The sequence below is a fragment of the Oncorhynchus mykiss genome, chromosome 3 (assembly GCF_057628025.1).
Source record: "Oncorhynchus mykiss isolate SJ-2025 chromosome 3, ASM5762802v1, whole genome shotgun sequence".
Lineage (NCBI taxonomy): Eukaryota > Metazoa > Chordata > Actinopteri > Salmoniformes > Salmonidae > Oncorhynchus > Oncorhynchus mykiss.
Genome location: NC_143024.1, coordinates 83474642 through 83496559, shown reverse-complemented (window position 1 = coordinate 83496559; position 21918 = coordinate 83474642). Strand labels below are relative to the sequence as shown.

Below are 21918 nucleotides of genomic sequence, written 5' to 3'. Positions count from 1 at the left end.
GGTCCCCTAGTTTGGAAATTGCTCCCAAGCATGAACCAGACTTGTGGAGGTCTACAATTCTTTCTGAGTTCTTGGCTGATTTATTTTGATTTTCGCATGATGTCATGCAAAGAGGCACTGAGTTTTAAGGTAGGCCTCGAAATACATTTGCAGGTACACCTCCAATTGACTCAAATGATATCAATTAGCCTATCAGAAGCTTCTCAAGCCATGATATATTTTTCTGGAATTTTCCAAGCTGTTTAAAGGCACAGTCAACTTTGTGTATGTAAACTTCTGATCCACTGGAATTGTGATACAGTCAGTTATAAGTGAAATAATCTGTCTGTAAACAATTGTTGGAAAAATTACTTGTGTCATGCACAAAGTAGATGTCCTAACCGACTTGCCAAAACTATAGTTTGTTACCAAGACATTTGTTGAATGGTTGAAAAACGAGTTTTAATGACTTCAACCTAAGTATATGTAAACTTCCGACTTCAACTGTATATATGTCTATTTTCTTTTGAAAATCTGCCACTGAACCGCACAGTTCTACCTTGTGAGAGTACACACAAACTTTAGAATATTTTACCAAGGCAACATAACATTTTTTTTTCAAGGGAGACCTGGCATAGAGCTCTCAAATAGAAGGCATATTCATCGCATCAGCTATGGTATGGATAAAGACAATGTGACACCTCCACAGCTGCATGATTATGTGATCTCTCTATAATGTTGAGTAATTTAACTATTTCCAGTCCCAACAAATAACAGAACACTATGGAAGGCTACTGTTGCTGTATTGTAGCCTACTCTACTCTACCCCATCAACCAACTACTAGCTAGTGACAAAGCCATGTTGTTATCATTCAGCAATTTTGTACTGTAGCTTACACTACCCCATATCAACCAACTAGCTGACTAGCAGTGCCAAGGCTATATTTTTGTCATTCAGTAATGCTGTAATGATACTGTAACCTACAGTAGACCACATTAACCACCTACAGTAGCGAGCTAGTGATAGCTTAGCTAGCTAGCTAGCTAGCTACAAAGAAACTTCGAATGACATCATCAGGGTTTTTAACTTAACATCTAGGTAATTAGTATGATTGCAGGTCAAACAGCTTTAGAGATGATTACAAAGTTCAAAAGAAAAGTTGACTTACCGGTCTGCTGTTCTTGGGAACTAGACGGAGGCGTCCACATAAGAGTTTAGCTAGTTAGCAGCGCTAACATTAGAAAGGGAAAGGGGGATACCTAGTCAGTTTTCCGACTGAATGCATTCAACTGAAATGTGTCTTCGGCATTAACCCAATGTTAGCTATCAAACTATCCAGCAAGAATATGGAGGTAAAAAAACAAAAGAAACTGCCGCCCAGGGGGTGGCCAAAGATTGCATGTTCGAATCCAGCGATAGAAAATTGTCTTTGATAGTTATAGTTTACAGCTTATTCCAAACCTTAAAAATTCAGAGTTAATGTCTATCCTTAAGAATACGGAGTTAGTGCTTAAACTTAACCTTGGAATGATACAGAGAAGTAACCAAGCACTTTGAAATTTGACATTTGAAACAACATCGAAATTTGACATTTGAGAAACATGGATGAATGTCTAATTCTGACGTGAGACTGGGAGAGCTTGTTGATTGTTCTGTTAAAGTATAATAAGGCAATGTATAAATACATTTAGCCACTGAGACCCAAGGTGTGTCTGTGACCTTCCTATTTTAGCAGGTGGTGCACACACACACACACACACACACACACACACACACACGGAGTAGATGTTGGTGGGTAGTACAGGGGTACGCTGACCCATGTTTTACTGGGAAGGGGACCAGCAGATCTGGGCCCAGAGAGACAGTCTGGATCACATCACACACAGACAGGAGAGGACAAACTGGACCTAAGAGGGTGATATCACTGCCTCTCCCATCTCCTCTCCTTTCCTCCTCCTCTTCTTTTCTCTCCTTACCCATGCCTTCCACTCCTCTCACCCACCCTCTCCTTTCACAACCCCTTTCCTCGACTCCCCTCCAAACCTCTCCCGCTAAGCCCTGCCCAGCCATAGCCCAGCCAAAGTATGAGATCATAATTATAAATCTAAGGCTATAAATCTGCTGCCAATCTGGCACAGTAGCTTTAACTGTTACCTGACATTAACAGCTTCCAAACCAGCACTATTCTGTTTTGCACTCTCACTCATATGAACATTCAAAACAGTACAGTAAAACATGAGTGCCTTTCTGTCTTTGCAGTGGGTGGAAAACGATTGGGCCTTTTCTGTGGCATTAAAGAAACTGACTTCTGAGGCAAAATCACAATTCATGGGTAGGGGCCTGAATTCGCCTTCCATCCTCATTACCATAACCAGATTAACAAGTAGAGGAATAGAAGACTATGACAGAATGAGAAGAATTTGTATTACCTGAGAGGCAAAGAGAGCAGAGGGGAGTGTTGGAGAGGCGAGGAGAGGAGGAGAGGGTTGGAAAGGAGCAGAGGAGAGGGTTGGAGATAATTGGAGAGGGTGAGAGAGAGGAGAGGGTTGGAGAGGAGGGGAGGGTTGGATAGGTGGAGAGGAGAGGGTTGGAGGCGAGGGATGGAGAGGAGAGGGTTGGAGAAGAGGAGAGGATTGGAGAGGAGGAGAGGGTTGGAGAGTATTGAAGAGAGAAGAAGGAGAGGGTTGGAGAGGATTGAAGAGGGTAGAGGGTTGGAGAGCGTTGGAGAGGAGGAGAGGGTTGGAGACGAGAGGGTTGGATAGGAGAGGAGAAGATTGGAGAGGAGGAGAGGGTTGGAGAGGAGGAGAGAGTTGGAGAGGAGTGGGTTGGAGAGGGTTTGAGAGGGTTGAAGAGGAGAGGGGAGGGTTGGAGAGCGTTGGAGAGGAGGAGAGGGTTGGAGACGAGAGGGTTGGATAGGAGAGGAGAAGGTTGGAGAGGAGGAGAGGGTTGGATAGGAGAGGAGAAGGTTGGAGAGGAGAAGAGGGTTGGAGAGGAGGAGAGAGTTGGAGAGGAGTGGGTTGGAGAGGGTTTGAGAGGGTTGAAGAGCAGAGGGGAGGGTTGGAGAGGGTTTGAGAGGGTTGGAGAGGAGAGGGGAGGAGACAGCCTTTGCTCTGGTTCTTTATCCCAGCTCGACCTTGAATATAAACATGTAAAACATCTCTATTTTCCTGCTGCTGTGTATCAATAGAAAGCCATTCTCTCTCTGTTTAATGTTCTGAAGCTGCAGTCAAAGTTTCTCTTCCTGTCTTGGGTTCTTGGAGCACACAGAGTAGAATGAGGTCTCTCTCCCCTGTTTATGAATACGGCTAGTCACTCAATGCCAGTCATTTCTCCAAGCCCAAAACAACCTTTTCTAAACACTTTACAGTAGAGGCAGTGTGGAAGTCTTGGTTCAGGCTCTCCCCTGGACTACCAAATGTAGTCTCAAGGCTCATGCACTTACAACCTTTCCTATACTTGATGCCCCCTATGTGTCTTTCTCTCTGTCCTCTCTATCTATCTATCTATCCATCTCTCCCTCCCTCTCTCCCTCCCCCCTCAGTCTTGTCCCACAATACAATCTGAGAGAAAAACATTCTTCCTGAATATTGCCTCCCCCTCCTCCTCTATCTTCCTTCCTCCAGGTTAGTCCACCCCCCCCCCCCCCCCCACCCCTGGTGACAGATGTGCGGTGAGCGTTGAGTCATGACATCATAATTCAAGCGTTCCAGTTTTCACGGTTAAATCAATAACAGTGTGTCCGAGTCAAGGTTAGCGCCAGGCCTTCCCATTGCTGCTCTTTCTGCTCCTGTTCACATAGAAAATCAGATAAATTCTCCCTAAAATAATTAAGCCTTCAGCTCTGTCTCTGGCCTATTCTTTACCAGCGAACAGCTGATTAACGGTGCTGTGAGGGAGTCAAGGCAAAATCCTAAGAATAGAGTATCTCTCTCACACACACAAACACAAGTGTGCACACACAGACACACTCACAGACATAGAGCAAGTATGAATATTTGTTTTGCTTTTGGGATAGTGGGATAAATATATACCGTTGTGTCCAAAAAGAACTGGATAACCTCAAGGGTATAGAATTGGTCAGTCTGTCTGCCCCCCCAGTCTCTCTGTCTGCCTCCTTGTGTGATATAATTGGCATGTCCTGAGGTACCGTTTGTCCTTTTCCGTATAGGCTATTTTAAACTAACTGAAGGGGTGATGCTGCTTAACATGTTATTTTATGATACTGGAATGAACTTACTATTCATCTTGCAGCAGCTGGCTCCCTCTGGGTGCACGTACTGGGGAGGACTGGAGCAGCACAGGGAGAAAGGGGGAGAGAGAGAGAGAGCATGAGTGAGTGAGTGGGAGGCGTCTCTGAGGTGGAATATGTAAAAAGTCTAAACAACAAGTCCTCAAAGCTCGAGGACAGACGGGAGCTAGTATAAATGTGCTGCTGTTCGCGCGGGGGTAATAGGGGCCAAAAAACACCCTCCCCCTCTCTGGATGTAAGCGCGCCACTGGCCATGGCCACTCTGGAGGGCTGTCATTGTCAGGGCGCCGGGGGGCAAAACAATAACAACAGCATCCTGTACAACATACTGAAGAACGACAGCCTCACGACCACCGAGGAACCAACATCACAACCACAACACAGACAGCAGCACCAAGTGCTCAAGGTCTCCTCCTGCTCCTCTTCTTCGAGGTTCGAGCTTAGGCAGCAACAGGCTTGCTCTTGCGGTTCCTCGCTGCGACGGGGGTCTCTCCGGTCCCCCCAGGTGACCTGCAAAGCCGCATCGGCGGTCCTCATGAAGACTCTGCGATTTGTAAAGAACGTGCCGTGTTTCCGCGAGCTTCCCGAGGATGACCAGCTGCTGCTCGTTCGGAACGGTTGGGTGCCGCTGCTTGTGCTGGGCCTCGCGCAGGACCGGGTGGACTTCGAGACCACGGAGACCGCGGAACCTAGCATGTTGCTGCGGATCCTGACCGGCGGCTGTGTCAGCCAAGGCGGCTTAATGGACAGACAGGTTGAGCCGGAGCAGAGCGCGGGAACACCCGGGGTCTCTCTCGCGGATATCCAGGGCATCAAAGCGTTCCTGAAAAAGTGTTGGGGTTTAGACATCAGTACCAAGGAATATGCCTACCTCAAAGGAGCCGTGCTCTTCAACTCAGGTGGGCTGGGTGCTTTAATAACGCAGGTTATTTACTCACTAGTCATTGTCTCGTTGTGTCCTTGATTGAGTTCATGTAATGGTATAGCCTACATACCCTATATGCAATTTAATACATTACTGTTTCTAGTTCTGAAAGTTTGGAAAGAAGTTACATATTTATATTTTATTCAGAAAACAAACAAAGCTTATTTAATATGTGGGTAATTTCGAGCATAATGGACAATTGTGTCGTTCCACCAATTAAGCCTTTTGAGTAGAGTACCTTAATCAAAAAATAATTTTAAGATTCTGCCATAAAGAGCACATATTCACCTTAAAAAATACGCGTTTTTCCATCTCAAGAGCAAAAACAAGGTTGCCCAACAGTATGAAGACTTCATCTTAAATCAGTCATAAATATCCTTGTGACAGGGGGAATGGAAGCCTGCTGTGTGCAACAGGGAGGGGCAATTGAATGCAAGCTTCACAAAACAAACAGTATCAAATCTAATTGTATTTGTCACATACACGTGGTTATGTTCCGACAGTGCAGTAAAATCTAACAAGTAATCTAACAATTCCACAACTACCTAATACACACACATCTAAAGGGGTGAATGAGAATATGTACATATAAATATATGGATGAGCGATGGCCGACCTGCATAGGCAAGGTGCAATAGGTGGTATAAAATGCAGTATATACATATGATATGAGTATTGTAAGATATGTAAACAATATTAAAGTGGAATTATTTAAAGTGGCATTGTTTAAAGTGACTAGTGTTTAATTTATTAAAGTGGCCAGTGATTGGGTCTTAGTCTAGGCAGCAGCTTCTCTGAGTTAGTGATTGCTGTTTAACAGTCTGATGGCCTTGAGATAGATGTTTTTCAGTCTCTCGGTCCCAGCTTTGATGCACCTGTACTGACCTCGCCTTCTGGATGGTAGCAGTGTGAACAGGCAGTGGCTCGGGTGGTTGTTGTCCTTGATGATCTTTTTGGCCTTCCTGTGACATCGGGTGCTGTAGGTGTCATGGAGGGCAGGTAGTGTGCCCCCGGTGATGCGTTGTGCAGACCCTCTGGAGAGCTTTGCGGTTGAGGGCGGAGCAGTTGTTGTACCAGGCGGTGATACAGCCCGACAGGATGCTCTCGATTGTGCATCTGTAAAAGTTTGCCAGGGTTTTGGGTGTCAAGCCTCATTTCTTCAGCCTCCTGAGGTTGAAGAGGCGCTCTTGAGCCTTCTTCACCACACTGTCTGTGTGGGTGGACCATTTCAGTTGGTCTGTGATGTGTATGCCGAGGAACTTAAAACTTTACACTTTCTACACTGCTATCCCGTCAATAGGGGGTGCTGCCTCTGCTGTTTCCTGAAGTCCGCGATCATCTCCTTTGTTTTGTTGACGTTGAGTGAGAGGTTATTTTCCTGACACCACACCGCGAGTGCCCTCATCTCCTCCCTGTAGGCCGTCTCGTCATTGTTGGTAATCAAGCCCACTACTGTTGTGTCATCTGCAAAGTTGATGATTGCGTTGGAGGCATGCGTGGCCATACAGTCGTGCGTGAACAGGGAGTACAGGAGGGGGCTGAGCACACACCATTGTGGGGCCCCAGTGTTGAAGGTCAGCAAAGTGGAGACGTTGTTTCCTACCTTCACCACCTGGGGGCGGCCCGTCAGAAAGTCCAGGACCCAATTGCTCAGGGCAGGGTTGAGACCCAGGGCCTCCTGCTAGGTGATGAGCTTGGAAGGTACTATGGTGTTGAATGCTGAGCTGTAGTCAATGAACAGCATTCTTACATAGATATTCCTTTTGTCCAGATGGGATAGGACAGTGTGCAGTGTGATGGTGATTGCGTCGTCTGTGGACCTGTTGGGGGGGTAAGCAAACTGAAGTGGGTCTCGGGTGGCTGGTAAGATGCACTTCTTCATGACAGAAGTGAGTGCTACGGGCGGTAGTCATTTACTTCAGTTATATTTGCCTTCTTGGGTACAGGAACAATGGTGGCAATCTTGAAGCATGTGGGGACAGCAGACTGGGATAGGGAGTGATTGAATATGTCCGTAAACACACCAGCCGCTGGTCTGCACATGCTCTGAAGACGCGGCTTGGGATGCCGTCTGTGCCAGCAGCCTTGCGAGGGTTAACATGTTTAAATGTTTTACTCACGTCGGCCACGGTCCTTGTTAGTGGGCCGCCACGGTGGCACTGTATTATCCTCAAAGAAGGTGTTTAATTTGTCTGGAAACGGGATGTCGGTGTCCGTGACGTGGCTGGTTTTCTTTTTGTAGTCCGTGATTTCCTGTAGATCCTGCCACATACGTCTCGTGTCTGAGCCGTTGAATTGCGACTCCACTTTGTCCCTGTACCGGTATTTACGCACTAGTCATTGTCTCGTTGTGTCCTTGATTGAGTTCATGTAATGGTATAGCCTACATACCCTATATGCAATTTAATACATTACTCTGTCTCTAGTTCTGAAAGTTTGAAAAGCAGTTACATATTTATATTTTATACAGAAAACAAACAAAGCTGATTTAATATGTGGGTAATTTCGAGCATAATGGACAATTGTGTCGTTCCACCAATTAAGCCTTTTGAGTAGAAAAAAACCTGAATCAGCGAATTTTAAGATTCTGCCATAAAGAGCACATATTCACCTTAAAAAACACACGTTTTTCCATCTCAAGAGCAAAAACAAGGTTGTACCGGTCCCTGTACTGGTATTTTGTTTGTTTGATTGCCTTGCTGACGGTATCTATGGGTAACACGGTTGAAGTTGTATGCATGACCCACTTAGTTTTCCATGACAAAACACAATAAAATGTCCATAAACAGTATAAATTATCTTCAGAAATGACTTTGTCAAAGTAACAAAATAACTAGGGCTTTACAATGATGGTTTAAACTTGGAGAAATGTTGGGGTTAAGTGGTTTAAAATCTTCCTGGATGTCAGAGAGGATGCACAGAGGGACATGTCAAAATGAAGAAATGTTGGGGTTAAGTGGTTCCTGGATGTCAGAGAGGATGCACAGAGGGACATGTTAAAATGCAGAATTCTGGCACTTGATTATATGAGAAACAGATTTATTTAATGTTCCATGTGGCACTTCATTTAATATAACAGTCTTTTAAAATGCTATATTTGTGCAACCTTTCTACTTTAATAATCAAAGGCAGTCAATATGTATACAGTATATTTATAATCCAGTTAAACCAAACATACACTGATTGTACAAAACATTAGGAACCAATTTTGCCCTCAGAACAGCCTCAATTCATCCAATGCTTCCCAGAGTTGTGTCAAGTTGGCTGTATGTCCTTTGGGTGGTGGACCAATCTTAATACACACAGGAAACTGTTGAGTGTGAAAAACCCAGCAGCTTTGCAGTTCTTGACACACTCATACTGGCGCGCCTTGCACCTACTACCAAACCCGTTCGAAGGCACTTCAATAGTTTGTCAAAAAAGATTTGGCATGGGTCCCCAGATTCTCAAAAGTTATACCGCTGCACCATCGAGAGCATCCTGACCAGTTGCATCACCGCCTTAAAAGTATTTAAGTGCCTTTGAACAATCCATGTCTCAATTGTCTCAGGGGTTGAAAATCCTTCTTTAACCCGTCTCCTCCCCTTCATCTACACTGATTGAAGTGTATTTAACAAGTGACATCAATAAGGATTCATCTGGTAATTCTATGTCATGGAAAGAGCAGGTGTTCTTAATGTTTTCAACATTAAACACAGTGTACAGTCACCAAAATAGGCCATGTATTCCCTTCATCTACATCTAAGGAAGCAGTTGGTGGTATTGTTTTAGCAATTGGCATTGTTTTAAGAGATTTGCATCCTTCAATATCTGGAGACTTCAGAAACCTTGCCAGAAGGCGTTGTGAGATATTTGTGGATGATTTGGGAGGTAGTCTACAATCAAGACTTTCTCATTTTTCAACAGATGAGACACCTGGTTACCATGATGACTCGGGTTCCCTGAATTTCAACCCAAACAGTTCATGTACTTGTCCAAAGTTTCTATGTGATAATTGATTTATTCTCCCCCACCCCTCCACCTCTCCCCAGATCTCCCTGGTCTGTGCTACCTCAACTACATCCAGTCACTGCGGAGCGAGGCACACCAGGCTCTCAACGAGTATGTGAAGCTGATCCACCGGGACGACGCCACGCGCTTTGCCAAGCTGCTCATCGCCCTGGCCATGCTGAGGGCCATCAGCCCCCCGGTGGTGGCACAGCTCTTCTTCAAGCCCATCATTGGAGCCGTCAATATGGAGGAGGTCCTGCTGGAGATGTTTTATGGGAAGTAGAGGCTTTCTATGGTCCTGTCCAGAAACAACCCCTAGATATAGCCCCCAAGTCCTTCTCTTAGTCCTTACTCCCTAGGCAATTTCACCTATTCCCTACCCACTAGAAACGTGACCTTGCCCTAGACTCTCCACCCCCATTTCCCCACTTCCGCTAGCCCCTAGCTCCTATTGGATAGTAATAAGCAAAAACATGCCCAATACAGGAACAATATGATAGCTCCACCTTGCCCTCCAGTTGGCTGTACAGGAACAATATGATAGCTCCACCTTGCCCTCCAGTTGGCTATAACGGAACAATATGATAGCTCCACCTTGCCCTCCAGTTGGCTATAAAGGAACAATATGATAGCTCCACCTTGCCCTCCAGTTGGCTGTACAGGAACAATATGATAGCTCCACCTTGCCCTCCAGTTGGCTATAACGGAACAATATGATAGCTCCACCTTGCCCTCCAGTTGGCTATAAAGGAACAATATGATAGTTCCACCTTGCCCTCCGGTTGGCTATAAAGGAACAATATGATAGCTCCACCTTGCCCTCCGGTTGGCTATAAAGGAACAATATGATAGCTCCACCTTGCCCTCCGGTTGGCTATAAAGGAACAATATGATAGTTCCACCTTGCCCTCCGGTTGGCTATAAAGGAACAATATGATAGTTCCACCTTGCCCTCCGGTTGGCTATAAAGGAACAATATGATAGTTCCACCTTGCCCTCCGGTTGGCTATAAAGGAACAATATGATAGTTCCACCTTGCCCTCCGGTTGGCTATAAAGGAACAATATGATAGCTCCACCTTGCCCTCCGGTTGGCTATAAAGGAACAATATGATAGCTCCACCTTGCCCTCCAGTTGGCTATAAAGGAACAATATGATAGTTCCACCTTGCCCTCCGGTTGGCTATAAAGGAACAATATGATAGCTCCACCTTGCCCTCCAGTTGGCTATAAAGGAACAATATGATAGTTCCACCTTGCCCTCCGGTTGGCTATAAAGGAACAATATGATAGCTCCACCTTGCCCTCCAGTTGGCTATAAAGGAACAATATGATAGTTCCACCTTGCCCTCCGGTTGGCTGTACAGGAACAATATGATAGCTCCATCTTGCCTTCCGGTTGGCTATAAAGGAACAATATGATAGCTCCACCTTGCCCTCCGGTTGGCTATAAAGGAACAATATGATAGCTCCATCTTGCCTTCCGGTTGGCTATAAAGGAACAATATGATAGCTCCACCTTGCCCTCCGGTTGGCTATAAAGGAACAATATGATAGCTCCATCTTGCCCTCCGGTTGGCTGTACAGGAACAATATGATAGTTCCACCTTGCCCTCCGGTTGGCTATACAGGAACAAGATGATAGCTCCATCTTACCCTCCGGTTGGCTGTACAGGAACAATATGATAGCTCCATCTTGCCTTCCGGTTGGCTATAAAGGAACAATATGATAGCTCCACCTTGCCCTCCGGTTGGCTATACAGGAACAATATGATAGCTCCATCTTACCCTCCGGTTGGCTATAAAGGAACAATATGATAGCTCCACCTTGCCCTCCGGTTGGCTATACAGGAACAATATGATAGCTCCATCTTGCCCTCCGGGTTGGCTATAAAGGAACAATATGATAGCTCCACCTTGCCCTCCGGTTGGCTATAAAGGAACAATATGATAGCCCCATCTTGCCCTCCGGTTGGCTATACAGGAACAATATGATAGCTCCATCTTGCCCTCCGGTTGGCTATAAAGGAACAATATGATAGCTCCATCTTGCCCTCCGGTTGGCTATAAAGGAACAATATGATAGCCCCATCTTGCCCTCCGGTTGGCTATACAGGAACAATATGATAGCTCCATCTTGCCCTCCGGTTGGCTATAAAGGAACAATATGATAGCTCCATCTTGCCCTCCGGTTGGCTATACAGGAACAATATGATAGCTCCATCTTGCCCTCCGGGTTGGCTGTACAGGAACAATATGATAGCTCCATCTTACCCTCCGGTTGGCTATAAAGGAACAATATGATTGCTCCATCTTGCCCTCCGGTTGGCTATAAATGTTTTTTTCGCTATATTACATCTATCAAATCCTCTCAGATCAATATCTGTGGGGTTTATTCTGGACTGGCCCTTTCCATCGAACGGACAGAAGAACACATCTGTAGTTCTAGTAGAACTAACTAACTGTTAACCAACCGTTTGATCTGAATGGACCGTTGAACAGAAGGACAGACAAAGGAAGAGATGTGTGTGTTTTGTTAAAGATGTTTTGGACACTGGTTGATTAAGAACAGTGGGGGTGAAGGGGGTGTTGGGGGCAGGCTGATGATCAGCCTGTAACTTTCTTTTTATATAAAACTATTTTTCTATCATAAAAGTATTCTCTGAATTGCTTTGCCGTGCTTGTGTCAGGTGAGTGGTGCTCAAACTGTCTCTATGGTGATCAGAAAGGCGTAGGATGATGTTGCCCCTGGACACTGATCTAAGGTCAGAGTGGAGTTTTACCCCCTAACGATTAAGGTTACGGGTAAAATGTTCCTAGATCTGTGCCTAAGGGCAACATCTACCCAGACAGATCAGAAAACCCAATGTTCCTTTTCAGTAACTATGGTGGATTATGTGTTCTGAATAAAGTTTAATGTCTGTTCACAGTTCGCTGCTCCCACAAGCAGCAAACATGGAGCGGACATGACCTTTTTTCCACAGTTGTCCTTCTCTTTTCAGGTTGGAACATTCTCTTTTCATCGGAGTGTGGGATCTGAGCCCTAGGAAGCTAGCTGGTACTAAGCAGTGAAGAATGGCCTTCTTCAAATCTGATTGGTAGAAATCCCAGTATAGCTCCGGGCTTGGTTATATAAATCCTCTACCACTCACTGTTGTCCTGGATTCACATCTCACCATATTGATACTCTACTCATACTCTGGTTTCGACTCAATAGATTTTTCCTGTGTCTCTGTCTGAGGCAATAGGTGATTGTTGCCGTGCTATTGCATTAATTTATCATGCAAGCACACAGTTTAGAGTGTAATTGTGTCCATTATAGGATTATCATGAGGCTGGTAAGAGAAACAGCAATGGACCTGTTATGACCACAAGATGGCACTGTTTAAACATCACACTGGTAGTGTCACGCACTCATGCGGACACAGACACACACATGCGCGCACACACACACAAAACCCAGCTTCAGGGCAGTCACAGGTGTGCAGAAGAAAATCTTGAGGAAATAACCTGCAGAGTTAGATGGCCTCCGGGAGTGTTTCGCTTCTCTCCAAATCTCACCATCAATGGGCAGGATGTTCCCGGAACAAATGGGAATGCTACTCTGGCCAAGATCTGCAGGAGGGATTCAAGGGGTGGGGAGAGCTGCTCAACACCTCAAAGACACAAAACTTGTAGGGTTTTAGGGCTCGATGCAATCCGGATTCTAGAGAAAGCAATCTTCCTGCCCAGTTGCTATACTGTAGGACTGTTTGGGTGTGTGTGACAGATGAGGAGCAGGGAAGCGTGGAGACACAAGGTGGTCAGGCGCTCTGAACGGTCAGAACAGCACACCCGTGTGCACCCACGTACTGGGGATGAATGTGTGCGAGGGGAGGTAGGAGGAGTAGCATTACGCTAAGAAGACGACAACAGATGCCATGGAGCCGGCGGCAGGAGGAGTGTGAGCTGTTACCGGGACAATGAGGGAATCCAGAACCTGTGGGTGGACCGCAAGCCCCCAAAGCTGCCCCCCATCAGACCTTACCCCTTCACTCTGGTGTAGACCTGAAATAATTGGATAGGCGTAAGCATGACGGTAGCACCACTTTGTCCTCTGATAGGCCAGATATATAACCACACCATTTTCTCCACACCAAAGGTCTCTCCTCGGTTTTACCTTTGTTTAACTAGGCAAGTCAGTTAAGAGCAAATTCTTATTTTCAATGACGGCCTAGGAACAGTAGGTTAACTGCCTTGTTCAGGGGCAGAACAGATTTTTACCTTGTCAGCTCGGGATTCAATCTCACAACCTTTCGGTTACTAGTCCAACACTCTAACCACTAGGCTACCTGCTGCCCATCTATCCTCTTCATGGGGCCCATTTTCTTTCCAATTAAGACCCTAATTGATAAAGATAATAAGTCTATTAATCGTGTATGTAGTAATAAAAGGCCAGCTGTCAGAAGACACACCAGCTATATAACTGATGCCTGCCACTGTGGTGTGTGAGAGCGAGAGAGAACATGTGTGTATTCATGCCAGCCTGCCACACTCACTGGCCATATTACTGCGCATGACTGTGTGCACGTGTGTGGATCCTATTTGTCTCATTGCACCAATTGCTAATTCAACATTAACCAGCAGATGGCAGTGTTTAATCATCTCTTCATTTCGCCTGCCTACAGTAGCTACTACTTACAGAGCAGAACCATTGAATTCTGGTCCTGGATGGCCGGAACTCTGTCTTTTGGACCATGGAAGACTGTTTAAAATGAACAGAACATAAAGGAATCGAGAGGAGATCCACATGTTTAATATGCAGTGAGAACGTAAGGGCAACTGATAAGAATGGATTGTGTTTTTATAAAGATAGACATTTCCTTCCAAGTGAATATCGTGTTTATATATTTATATAAATAGCTATATCATATATAGAATATGTATCTATTTGCTATGCATACTCAGAAATTACACCTTCAAATATAATTTTAAAAGTATTTTAAAGCACAAACACACTTTTTCTTTCCTTAAACATGACCTGGATAAGCATGGATTAATAACAGACTTCTCAGCATGGGAAAATATTTCAAGAACTCAACCAAAACATTGAAAATGTATTTTTTAAATCTAAAAATGTTTCATGAGGTACTCAAAATCCATACTGTTACCTTAAAAGGTCCAATGCAGCTGTTTTTATCTCAATATCAAATCATTTCTGGGTAACAATTAAGTGCCTTTCTGTGACTGTTTACAATTAAAATGGTCCAAAAAATGTATTAGTGTCTAAATATCAATTGTTCTAATTTACTACATGGTGTTACCATGAAAGATCAAAACTCCCTCCCTCCAAAACAGGCTGAACAAACAGCTTTTCAAACAGCTCCTACACTAAAAGGGCCTTATAATTTTCAGAATTTCACAGTATTATTCCAACCTCAGTGTAGAAACATAAAACACAAGTAAATCACGTTTGACTGCACTGGGCCTTTAACAAACCAGGAACCACATATCTAAGTGGTGTACAAAACCAGCCTAACACACACACACACACACACACACACACACACCTCCCCCTTAATGTCAGATGAAATGTAAATAAGTATGACTTTCCAAGCAAACTCTTTTTGTTATAAAAATATACTTATTTTTAAAATAATCAACACATTTCTTTTTAAGGTGAGGGATTTCACTATCACACTAAAACAGCGAGGCTGTTTGTTTTTATATAAAATATGAAGCTTTAGAGAGAGCTCTGACTGACTGACTGGAGAGGACTAGGACCCCTCTCTAAATCCTCCCCTTCCTCTGGTCCACAGGAAGTTACATCAACATCACCAGTAGCTCTTCCTTCTTTTTGCATATTCTATGATTTTTTTAAAAGATTGTTTTAAAAACTAGATATACACCTTATACAGGTCAACAACAAGATGCTGCTCCTTGGAGTAAAACATTGCAATGTCCAGGCAATTCCCCAAAAGTGTGTAAAAAAAAATCTTAAATTACATAAAGTCAAGATAGAAAACACAACAGCGCAGATACATGACATACTGGCTTTCTTCATAAGCATATTGTAATTCAATCAAAATAAATAAAAAACAGAAAAAATAGAAATATATAAATCTGTGTGACAAGTTAAAGTAAAGAAGGCAACAAACATGATTGAATAAAAAGAGAAAAACACAAACAGGAAGACACCTATGCTACAAATAAATTGAAAATATATGTACAGGACCCTGTTTTCCTTTTGTGTGTGTGTGTGTGTGTGTGTGTGTACGCGCGCATGCACAAGTGCCAATGCGTGGGTTCTTTTATTTTTTATTCACAGTTCATGTTGATCAAACTCTGATGTCTTTTGATCAAACAGTTTGTTGTTGTCAGTTTGAATCTTTAGTCCTCGGGTTAAGAACTTCTCCTCTGCATACATGAGGGCCACGTTCCAAACCAAACCTCCCCCTGACTTTGTCTTGCCTGTTCACAGGGCTCCACTCCTAACCAAACTCATCACAATCTCTCAGATCAGTCAGTACTGGCTCATAGAATCGTGACACCAAACCGATCCAAGTCAAACCAGACCAAACCGCGTTTCTCTGCTAGTGTCGTAAGGTTCTACCCTGCCCCGCTCCCCCTGGTCACCAGATGACGCTGGAGATGCTGGTCTCCCTGGGTAACAGAGGCAGCATGGCGTGGTTAGTGTGGTCCTCCTCCACACTGTGCTCGCGGCTCTTCCCCGCTGGCGGCCTCTGTCCATTCAGCATCGTCAGTGGGATGTTGCAGTAGGTGTGCTGGTTGCCTAGTGATGACAGCGGCGGTAGCGTGCCCCCCGGCGGCAGGTCGTACTCGTAGCTGCGGTAGTAGTGTTTCTGCCGCATGGTGGTGTGGTAGGAGTTGTGGAAGGACGAGCGGAGTTCCGGGTGTGCCGTGGCCATGGCGGTGGAGGTGGCAGCTGCCATAGAGATGGCGGAGACGGTCTGGAGCTCGCCGAAGGGGCCCTGCTCGCTGACGTCCATCGCTGGCTCATGGCTCAGCATGGGTTCGGTGCGGCAGAAGGGCATCTCATACTGCAGTTGCTTCCAGAACTTGGAGCTGAGCTTGTTGCTCTTTGGGCCACGCCACTTGATGACGGTGAGGGTCTTGATGGTGTGTTTGAGGGCCTCCATCTCTTGGTAGTTCATGATGCCACGCAGCTCGGCACACTCGATCAGAATCACCTTGATCTCCCCGGTGACCAACATGTTGCGGAGGCGTGTCTCCAGCTCAAAGATGCTCCACCCCCGCCGCACCACATAGTTGGGCGTCATGACAATGATGAGGCGCTTGGATTGGTCCACACAGCGCGCCACGTCCTCGATGTAGGCTGGATAGAGGGAGAGAGACAGAGGGATGAAGGGAGAGGGAGAACCCAAAGCACTCAGCATACAATCAATCTCCTTGAAAAAGGGAAAACTCAAAACAGCTTAGATTATTCTATACACTAACATATTTTCTATAACATGTTTTGTAGACAGTAACATATGTTCTATAACATGTTTTGTACAGCGCCTTGCAAAATTATTCACCCTCTTTGGCGTTTTTCCTATTTTGTTGCATTACAACTTGTAATCTGAATTTTATTTTTATTTAATGTACATACACAAAATAGTCCAAATTGACCTGAAAGAGCTGCAAAGCTCCATAGCAGAGATTGGAGTATCTGCCCATAGGACCACTAAGCCATACACTCCATAGAGCTGGGCTTTACGGAAGAGTGTCCAGAAAAAAAATAAGCAAACATTTTTGGTGTTCGCCAAAAGGCAATGTGGGTACCTCCCCAAACATATGAAAGAAATCTGGTCAGATGAGACTAAAATTGAGCTTTTTGGCCATGAAGGAAAATGCTGTCTGGTGCAAACCCAACACCCCCCATCACCCCGAGAACACCATCCCCACAGTGAAGCATGGTGGTGGAAGCATCATGCTGTGGGGATGTTTTTCCATCGGCAGGGATTGGGAAACTGGTCAGAATTGAAGGAATGATGGATTGCACTAAATACAGGGAAATTCTTGAGGCAAAACTGTTTCAGTCTTCCAGAGATTTGAGACTGGGACGGAGGTTCACCTTCCAGCAGGACAATTACCCTAAGCATACTGCTAAAGCAACACTTGAGTGGTTTAAGGGGAAACATTTAAATGTCTTGGAATGGCCTAATCAAAGACCTCAATCCAATTGAGAATCTGTGGTATGACTTAAAGATTGCTGTACACAAGTGGAACCCATCCAACTTGAAGGAGCTGGAGTAGTATTGCCTTGAAGAATGGACAAAATCCCAGTGGCTAGATGTGCTAAGCTTATAGAGACATACCCAAGATACTTGCAGCTGTAATTGCTGCAAAAGGTGGCTCTACAAAGTATTGACTTTGAGGGGGTAAATAGTTATGCACTCTCAAGTTTTCAATTTTTTGTTGTATTTCTTGTTTCTTTCACAATAAAACATATTTTGCATCTTCAAAGAGGTAGGCATGCTGTGTAAATCAAATGATACAAACATCCCAAAAAACTATTTTAATTCCAGGTTGTAAGGCAACAAAATGGGGAAATTACTTTCACAAGCTACTGTATACAGTAATATATTTGTTGTAACATGATGTGGACATGAGACATCTAGCACACCACTTCACAGTACAATGGATGGACAACTACAAGACATACAACACAAAACTGACAGCAGTCAGACAACAGTTTAGCGTTTAAACATACAATTACTATAACACAGGAGGCTGCTGAGAGGAGAACGGCTCATAATAATGGCCGGAACGCCGCAAATAAAATGCCATCAAACACATGGAAACTATGTGTTTCATGAATTTGATATCATTCCACTTATTCCGCTCCAGTCATTACCACGAGCCCGTTCTCCCCAATGAAGGTGCCTCCAACCTGTATACTACAACTGGTCTTATTCAACACTATCTACATCACTTCTAATCTCTCTCTCCCTTTGAGGTTTTTGGATCTGAGTGTGTCTGTGTGCAATGGCATGTGTGTTTGTGTACGTGGGTGTGTTTGCCTGTGTTTGTGTGCTAGAGTGTGTGTGTTCTGATTTAAAAGCTATGCTCCTGCTGTGTAAACGCTTACAAAATGCCCACCCTAAGCTTCTCTTCCTGTCCAGAGAGGAAGTGCATCACAGTTGCTGACACAAGAGGGAGACTGAGGACATGTACCTCTAAGAAGTCTTGTGTCATCCTGGTAAAGCTCATTGGCCAGACCTAAACATAAAACATGTCAACATTGAGACTCAGATCACAGGAGAACACACACACCAAAGAGGACTTGCGTAACACTGGCATATGAACTAGAAATGATTTTGCTCTCTCGTTCTCTCGCTCACACACTGTTTTTTTAGCAACTTGTTGTATAACTCTGACTAGGGACTAGTTTCTCCGTTCAGCTGTCTCTCTCTCATCCAGCAGTGCAGTAACTACAGTAACAGCCTCTAAACATGTCCCTCTATGATGTCCCATTCTGTCTGAAGCTGCCTACCATACCGCCGGAGCAGTAGTCTCACTGGATGTGTTCACTCTTTCACTCTATTCCACATGAAACCCAGCTAGATGTAGTAATATATACTGAACATCCTGACCCAGCTAGATGTAGTAATATATACTGAACATCTTGACCCAGCTAGACATAGAGCTGTGGTAATAGATTTCTATATATATTTTTTTACCTTTATTTCACTAGGCAAGTCAGTTAAGAAAAAAAATAATCTTATTTACAATGACGGCCTACCCCGGCCAAACCCTTAACAAAGCTGGGCCAATTGTGCGCCGCCCTACGGGACTCCCAATCACGGCCGGTTGTGATACAGCCTGGAATCGAACCAGGGTCTGTAGTCTGTAGACCGCTGCGCCACTCGGGAGTCAATACTGATACTGAGCTAGATGTAAAGCTGTGGTAATAGATACTGAACATCCTAACCCAGATAGATGTAGTAATAGATACTGAACATTCTGACCCAGATAGATGTAGAGCTGTGGTAATAGATTCTGAACATCAAGACCCAGCTAGACATAGAGCCCTGGTAATGAACAACCTGGACCATATACATAGACGGACTACTAGACAGATTGGCACATGCATCAGAATATGTTCACAAAATATATTCATGAATGTATTAATGGGTTAAATGGGAACTAGAGAGGACGCTGCTGGGGATAACATGTACTCTATGATATCTGCCCTACAGCATGTATACTGAGCTAGCTGTATCTCATGTCCACTGTTACACAGTCCCCTTGCTGAGGGCACAGCCAGTGTGGCATAGGCTACACAGTAGAATACATTTTGGACTAGAAAGGTGAGAGAGAATGTTGCATCTCGGTTAAAGGGAGTGGGTTCTTAAAGGAAAACTCCACCCAAAAACTATATTTTTTGTATTTGTTTCCTTAGTCCATTGTTGACATGGTCCCAAAATGTTTTGCTTGTCAGCACTCAAGTTTTCAAGATATGCAACTTTCAAAATACAAAAATCAATCATTTATGTTTGGGAGCCTCCTTTTGCCATTGAAATGCTCAGTCTGATCATGTGGGCGTGTTGATACAAATGACGATAAATTTACATACACAGTCCTGATTGGTGGATAGGATTGTCTAGACCCTAGAGCCTACCCCGCTTACCCCTTCAAAGTAGGAGGATACATATGCAAATAAAAGATTGTCCATTGGTCAGAATAATCATGCTTGTGGGCCAAAATCTCCTTCCCATCTGAACAGGCTGAAATTTTAGGCCTTTTTTCTCTCAAAAGCTTGTACATTAAAAGGGCATTATCATAATTTTCACAATTTCCGAGTTATTTCAACCTTAGTGTGGAAATATCATTTTAAAAACAGAAAAAACACTTTTTTTGACTCCACTGCCCATTTAATAGATCTTGAAAGGAACATGACAGTGTATAGGAGTGCATCAAGAATAAGACGGTTCAGATGGTTACAACCAATCATAAGCATGCATTCTATGATAATGCACTGAACAAGTGCATGCATGCCTGTTTAAACAAATGCACAGTATGCATATAACACTTGCTGTTGTATACAGTCATACACTCGGGCTCCCGAGTGGCGCAGCGGTCTAAGGCACTGCATCTCAGTGCTAGAGATGTCACTACAGACCCTGGTTTGATTCCAGGCTGTATCACAACCAGTCGTGATTGGGAGTCTCATGAGGTGGTGCACAATTGGCCCAGTGATGTTAGGGTTTGGCTGGGGTAGGCTGTCATTGTAAATAAGAATTTAAGAATTTAAACTGACTTGCCTAGTTAAATAAAGGATAAATAAAAAATTCCACAACAGGGGATACAACAATATGCATGGGAAAGCAATATATTATATATTTGAAGCAATATACAGCACATGTAACAACTATATAAGTGACACAGGTGAAAATAATAAAGGTTGTTCTATTGATGATATGGATATATTATTTAGAGTTTCTTTGTTGCACAAACTACACATATACACAAAATATTATGAACACCTTTCCATGACATAGTGACTGATGACAGAGGCAGACGATATAGTGACAGAGTAAAGAACAATCACAATAACAACAATAACTGTACAAGCCACAACAAAATTTGTGAACCTACTATCACGTAACCACACACAGCATCCCTTACCCTACCCCCTCATCACCCCCACACACTCCCTACCCCTCTACCCCAGCCCACACACCCACAACCCCTCATCACCCCCACCCAACCCCTTTCCCCCCACACACTCCCTACCCCTCTACCCCACCCCCACAACCCTTACCCCTCATCACACCCACACACCCCCTACCTCTTTACGCCACCCTACCCCCTCCAACAGGCCCCCCACACTCCCCTCACTCCCGTCAACCTCCCCCCCCTCCCTCACTCCCGTCAACCCACCCCTCCCTCACTCCCGTCAACCTCCCCCTCCCGTCAACCCCCCCCTCCCTCACTCCCGTCAACCCCCCCCGCCCCCGTCAACCTCCCCCTCCCTCACCCCAGTCAACCCCCACCCCGTCTTCCCGTCAACCTCCCCCTCCCTCACTCCAGTCAACCCCCCCCTGCCTCCCGTCAACCTCCCCCTCCCTCACTCCAGTCAACCCCCCCGCCTCCCGTCAACCTCCCCCCTCCCCCCGGCTACCTCCCCCCTCCCTCACTCCCGTCAACCTCCCCCTCCCTCACTCACTCCCGTCAACCTCCCCCCTCCCTCACTCACTCCCGTCAACCTCCCCCACTCCCTCACTCCCGTCAACCTCCCCCTGCCTCACTCCCGTCAACCTCCCCCTGCCTCACTCCCGTCAACCTCCCCCTGCCTCACCCCCGTCAACCTCCCCCCTGCCTCACCCCCGTCAACCTCCCCCATGCCTCATCCCCGTCAACCTCCCCCCTCCCTCACTCCCGTCAACCTCGCCCCTGCCTGACCCCCGTCAACCTCCCCCTGCCTCACCCCCGTCAACCTCCCCCTCCCCCACTCCCGTCAACCTCCCCCTCCCCCACTCCCGTCAACCTCCCCCTCCCCAACTCCCGTCAACCTCCCCCCTCCCCCACTCCCGTCAACCTCCCCCCTCCCCCACTCCCGTCAACCTCCCCCTCCCCCACTCCCGTCCCCTCCCCCTCCCCCACTCCCGTCCCCTCCCCCACCTCCGTCAACCTCCCCCTCCCCCACTCCTGTCAACCTCCCCCCTCCCCACTCCCGTCAACCTCCCCCTCCCTCACTCCCGTCAACCTCCCCCTCCCTCACTCCCGTCAACCTCCCCCTCCCCCACTCCCGTCAACCTCCCCCTCC

At 45.5% G+C, this 21918-nt stretch overlaps 2 protein-coding genes across 4 annotated transcripts in view; one reads left to right on the top strand and one right to left on the bottom strand.

The window, feature by feature from the left end:
• The first annotated feature begins 3946 nt into the window (after positions 1–3946).
• On the top strand, positions 3947–12126 carry LOC110520517 (nuclear receptor subfamily 0 group B member 1). Its single transcript, XM_036975076.2, has 2 exons — positions 3947–5128; positions 9186–12126. Exons 1-2 carry the CDS (start codon positions 4405–4407, stop codon positions 9425–9427), a joined length of 966 nt encoding a protein of 321 aa, XP_036830971.1. The 5' UTR covers positions 3947–4404; the 3' UTR covers positions 9428–12126.
• Positions 12127–13921: 1795 nt separating this feature from the next.
• LOC110504643 (interleukin-1 receptor accessory protein-like 1-B) overlaps positions 13922–21918 on the bottom strand; it is a 455299-nt gene continuing 447302 nt past the window's right edge. For 2 of the 3 annotated variants that reach the window (XM_036975074.2, XM_036975075.2), the window contains exon 11: positions 13922–16479. In XM_036975074.2, coding sequence (XP_036830969.1) covers positions 15755–16479 — 725 coding nt within the window. In that variant the 3' untranslated portion in view covers positions 13922–15754. Of the gene's footprint in view, positions 16480–18323; positions 18369–21918 lie in introns of all 3 variants that reach the window. The other variant, XM_036975072.2, reaches the window with a different exon arrangement.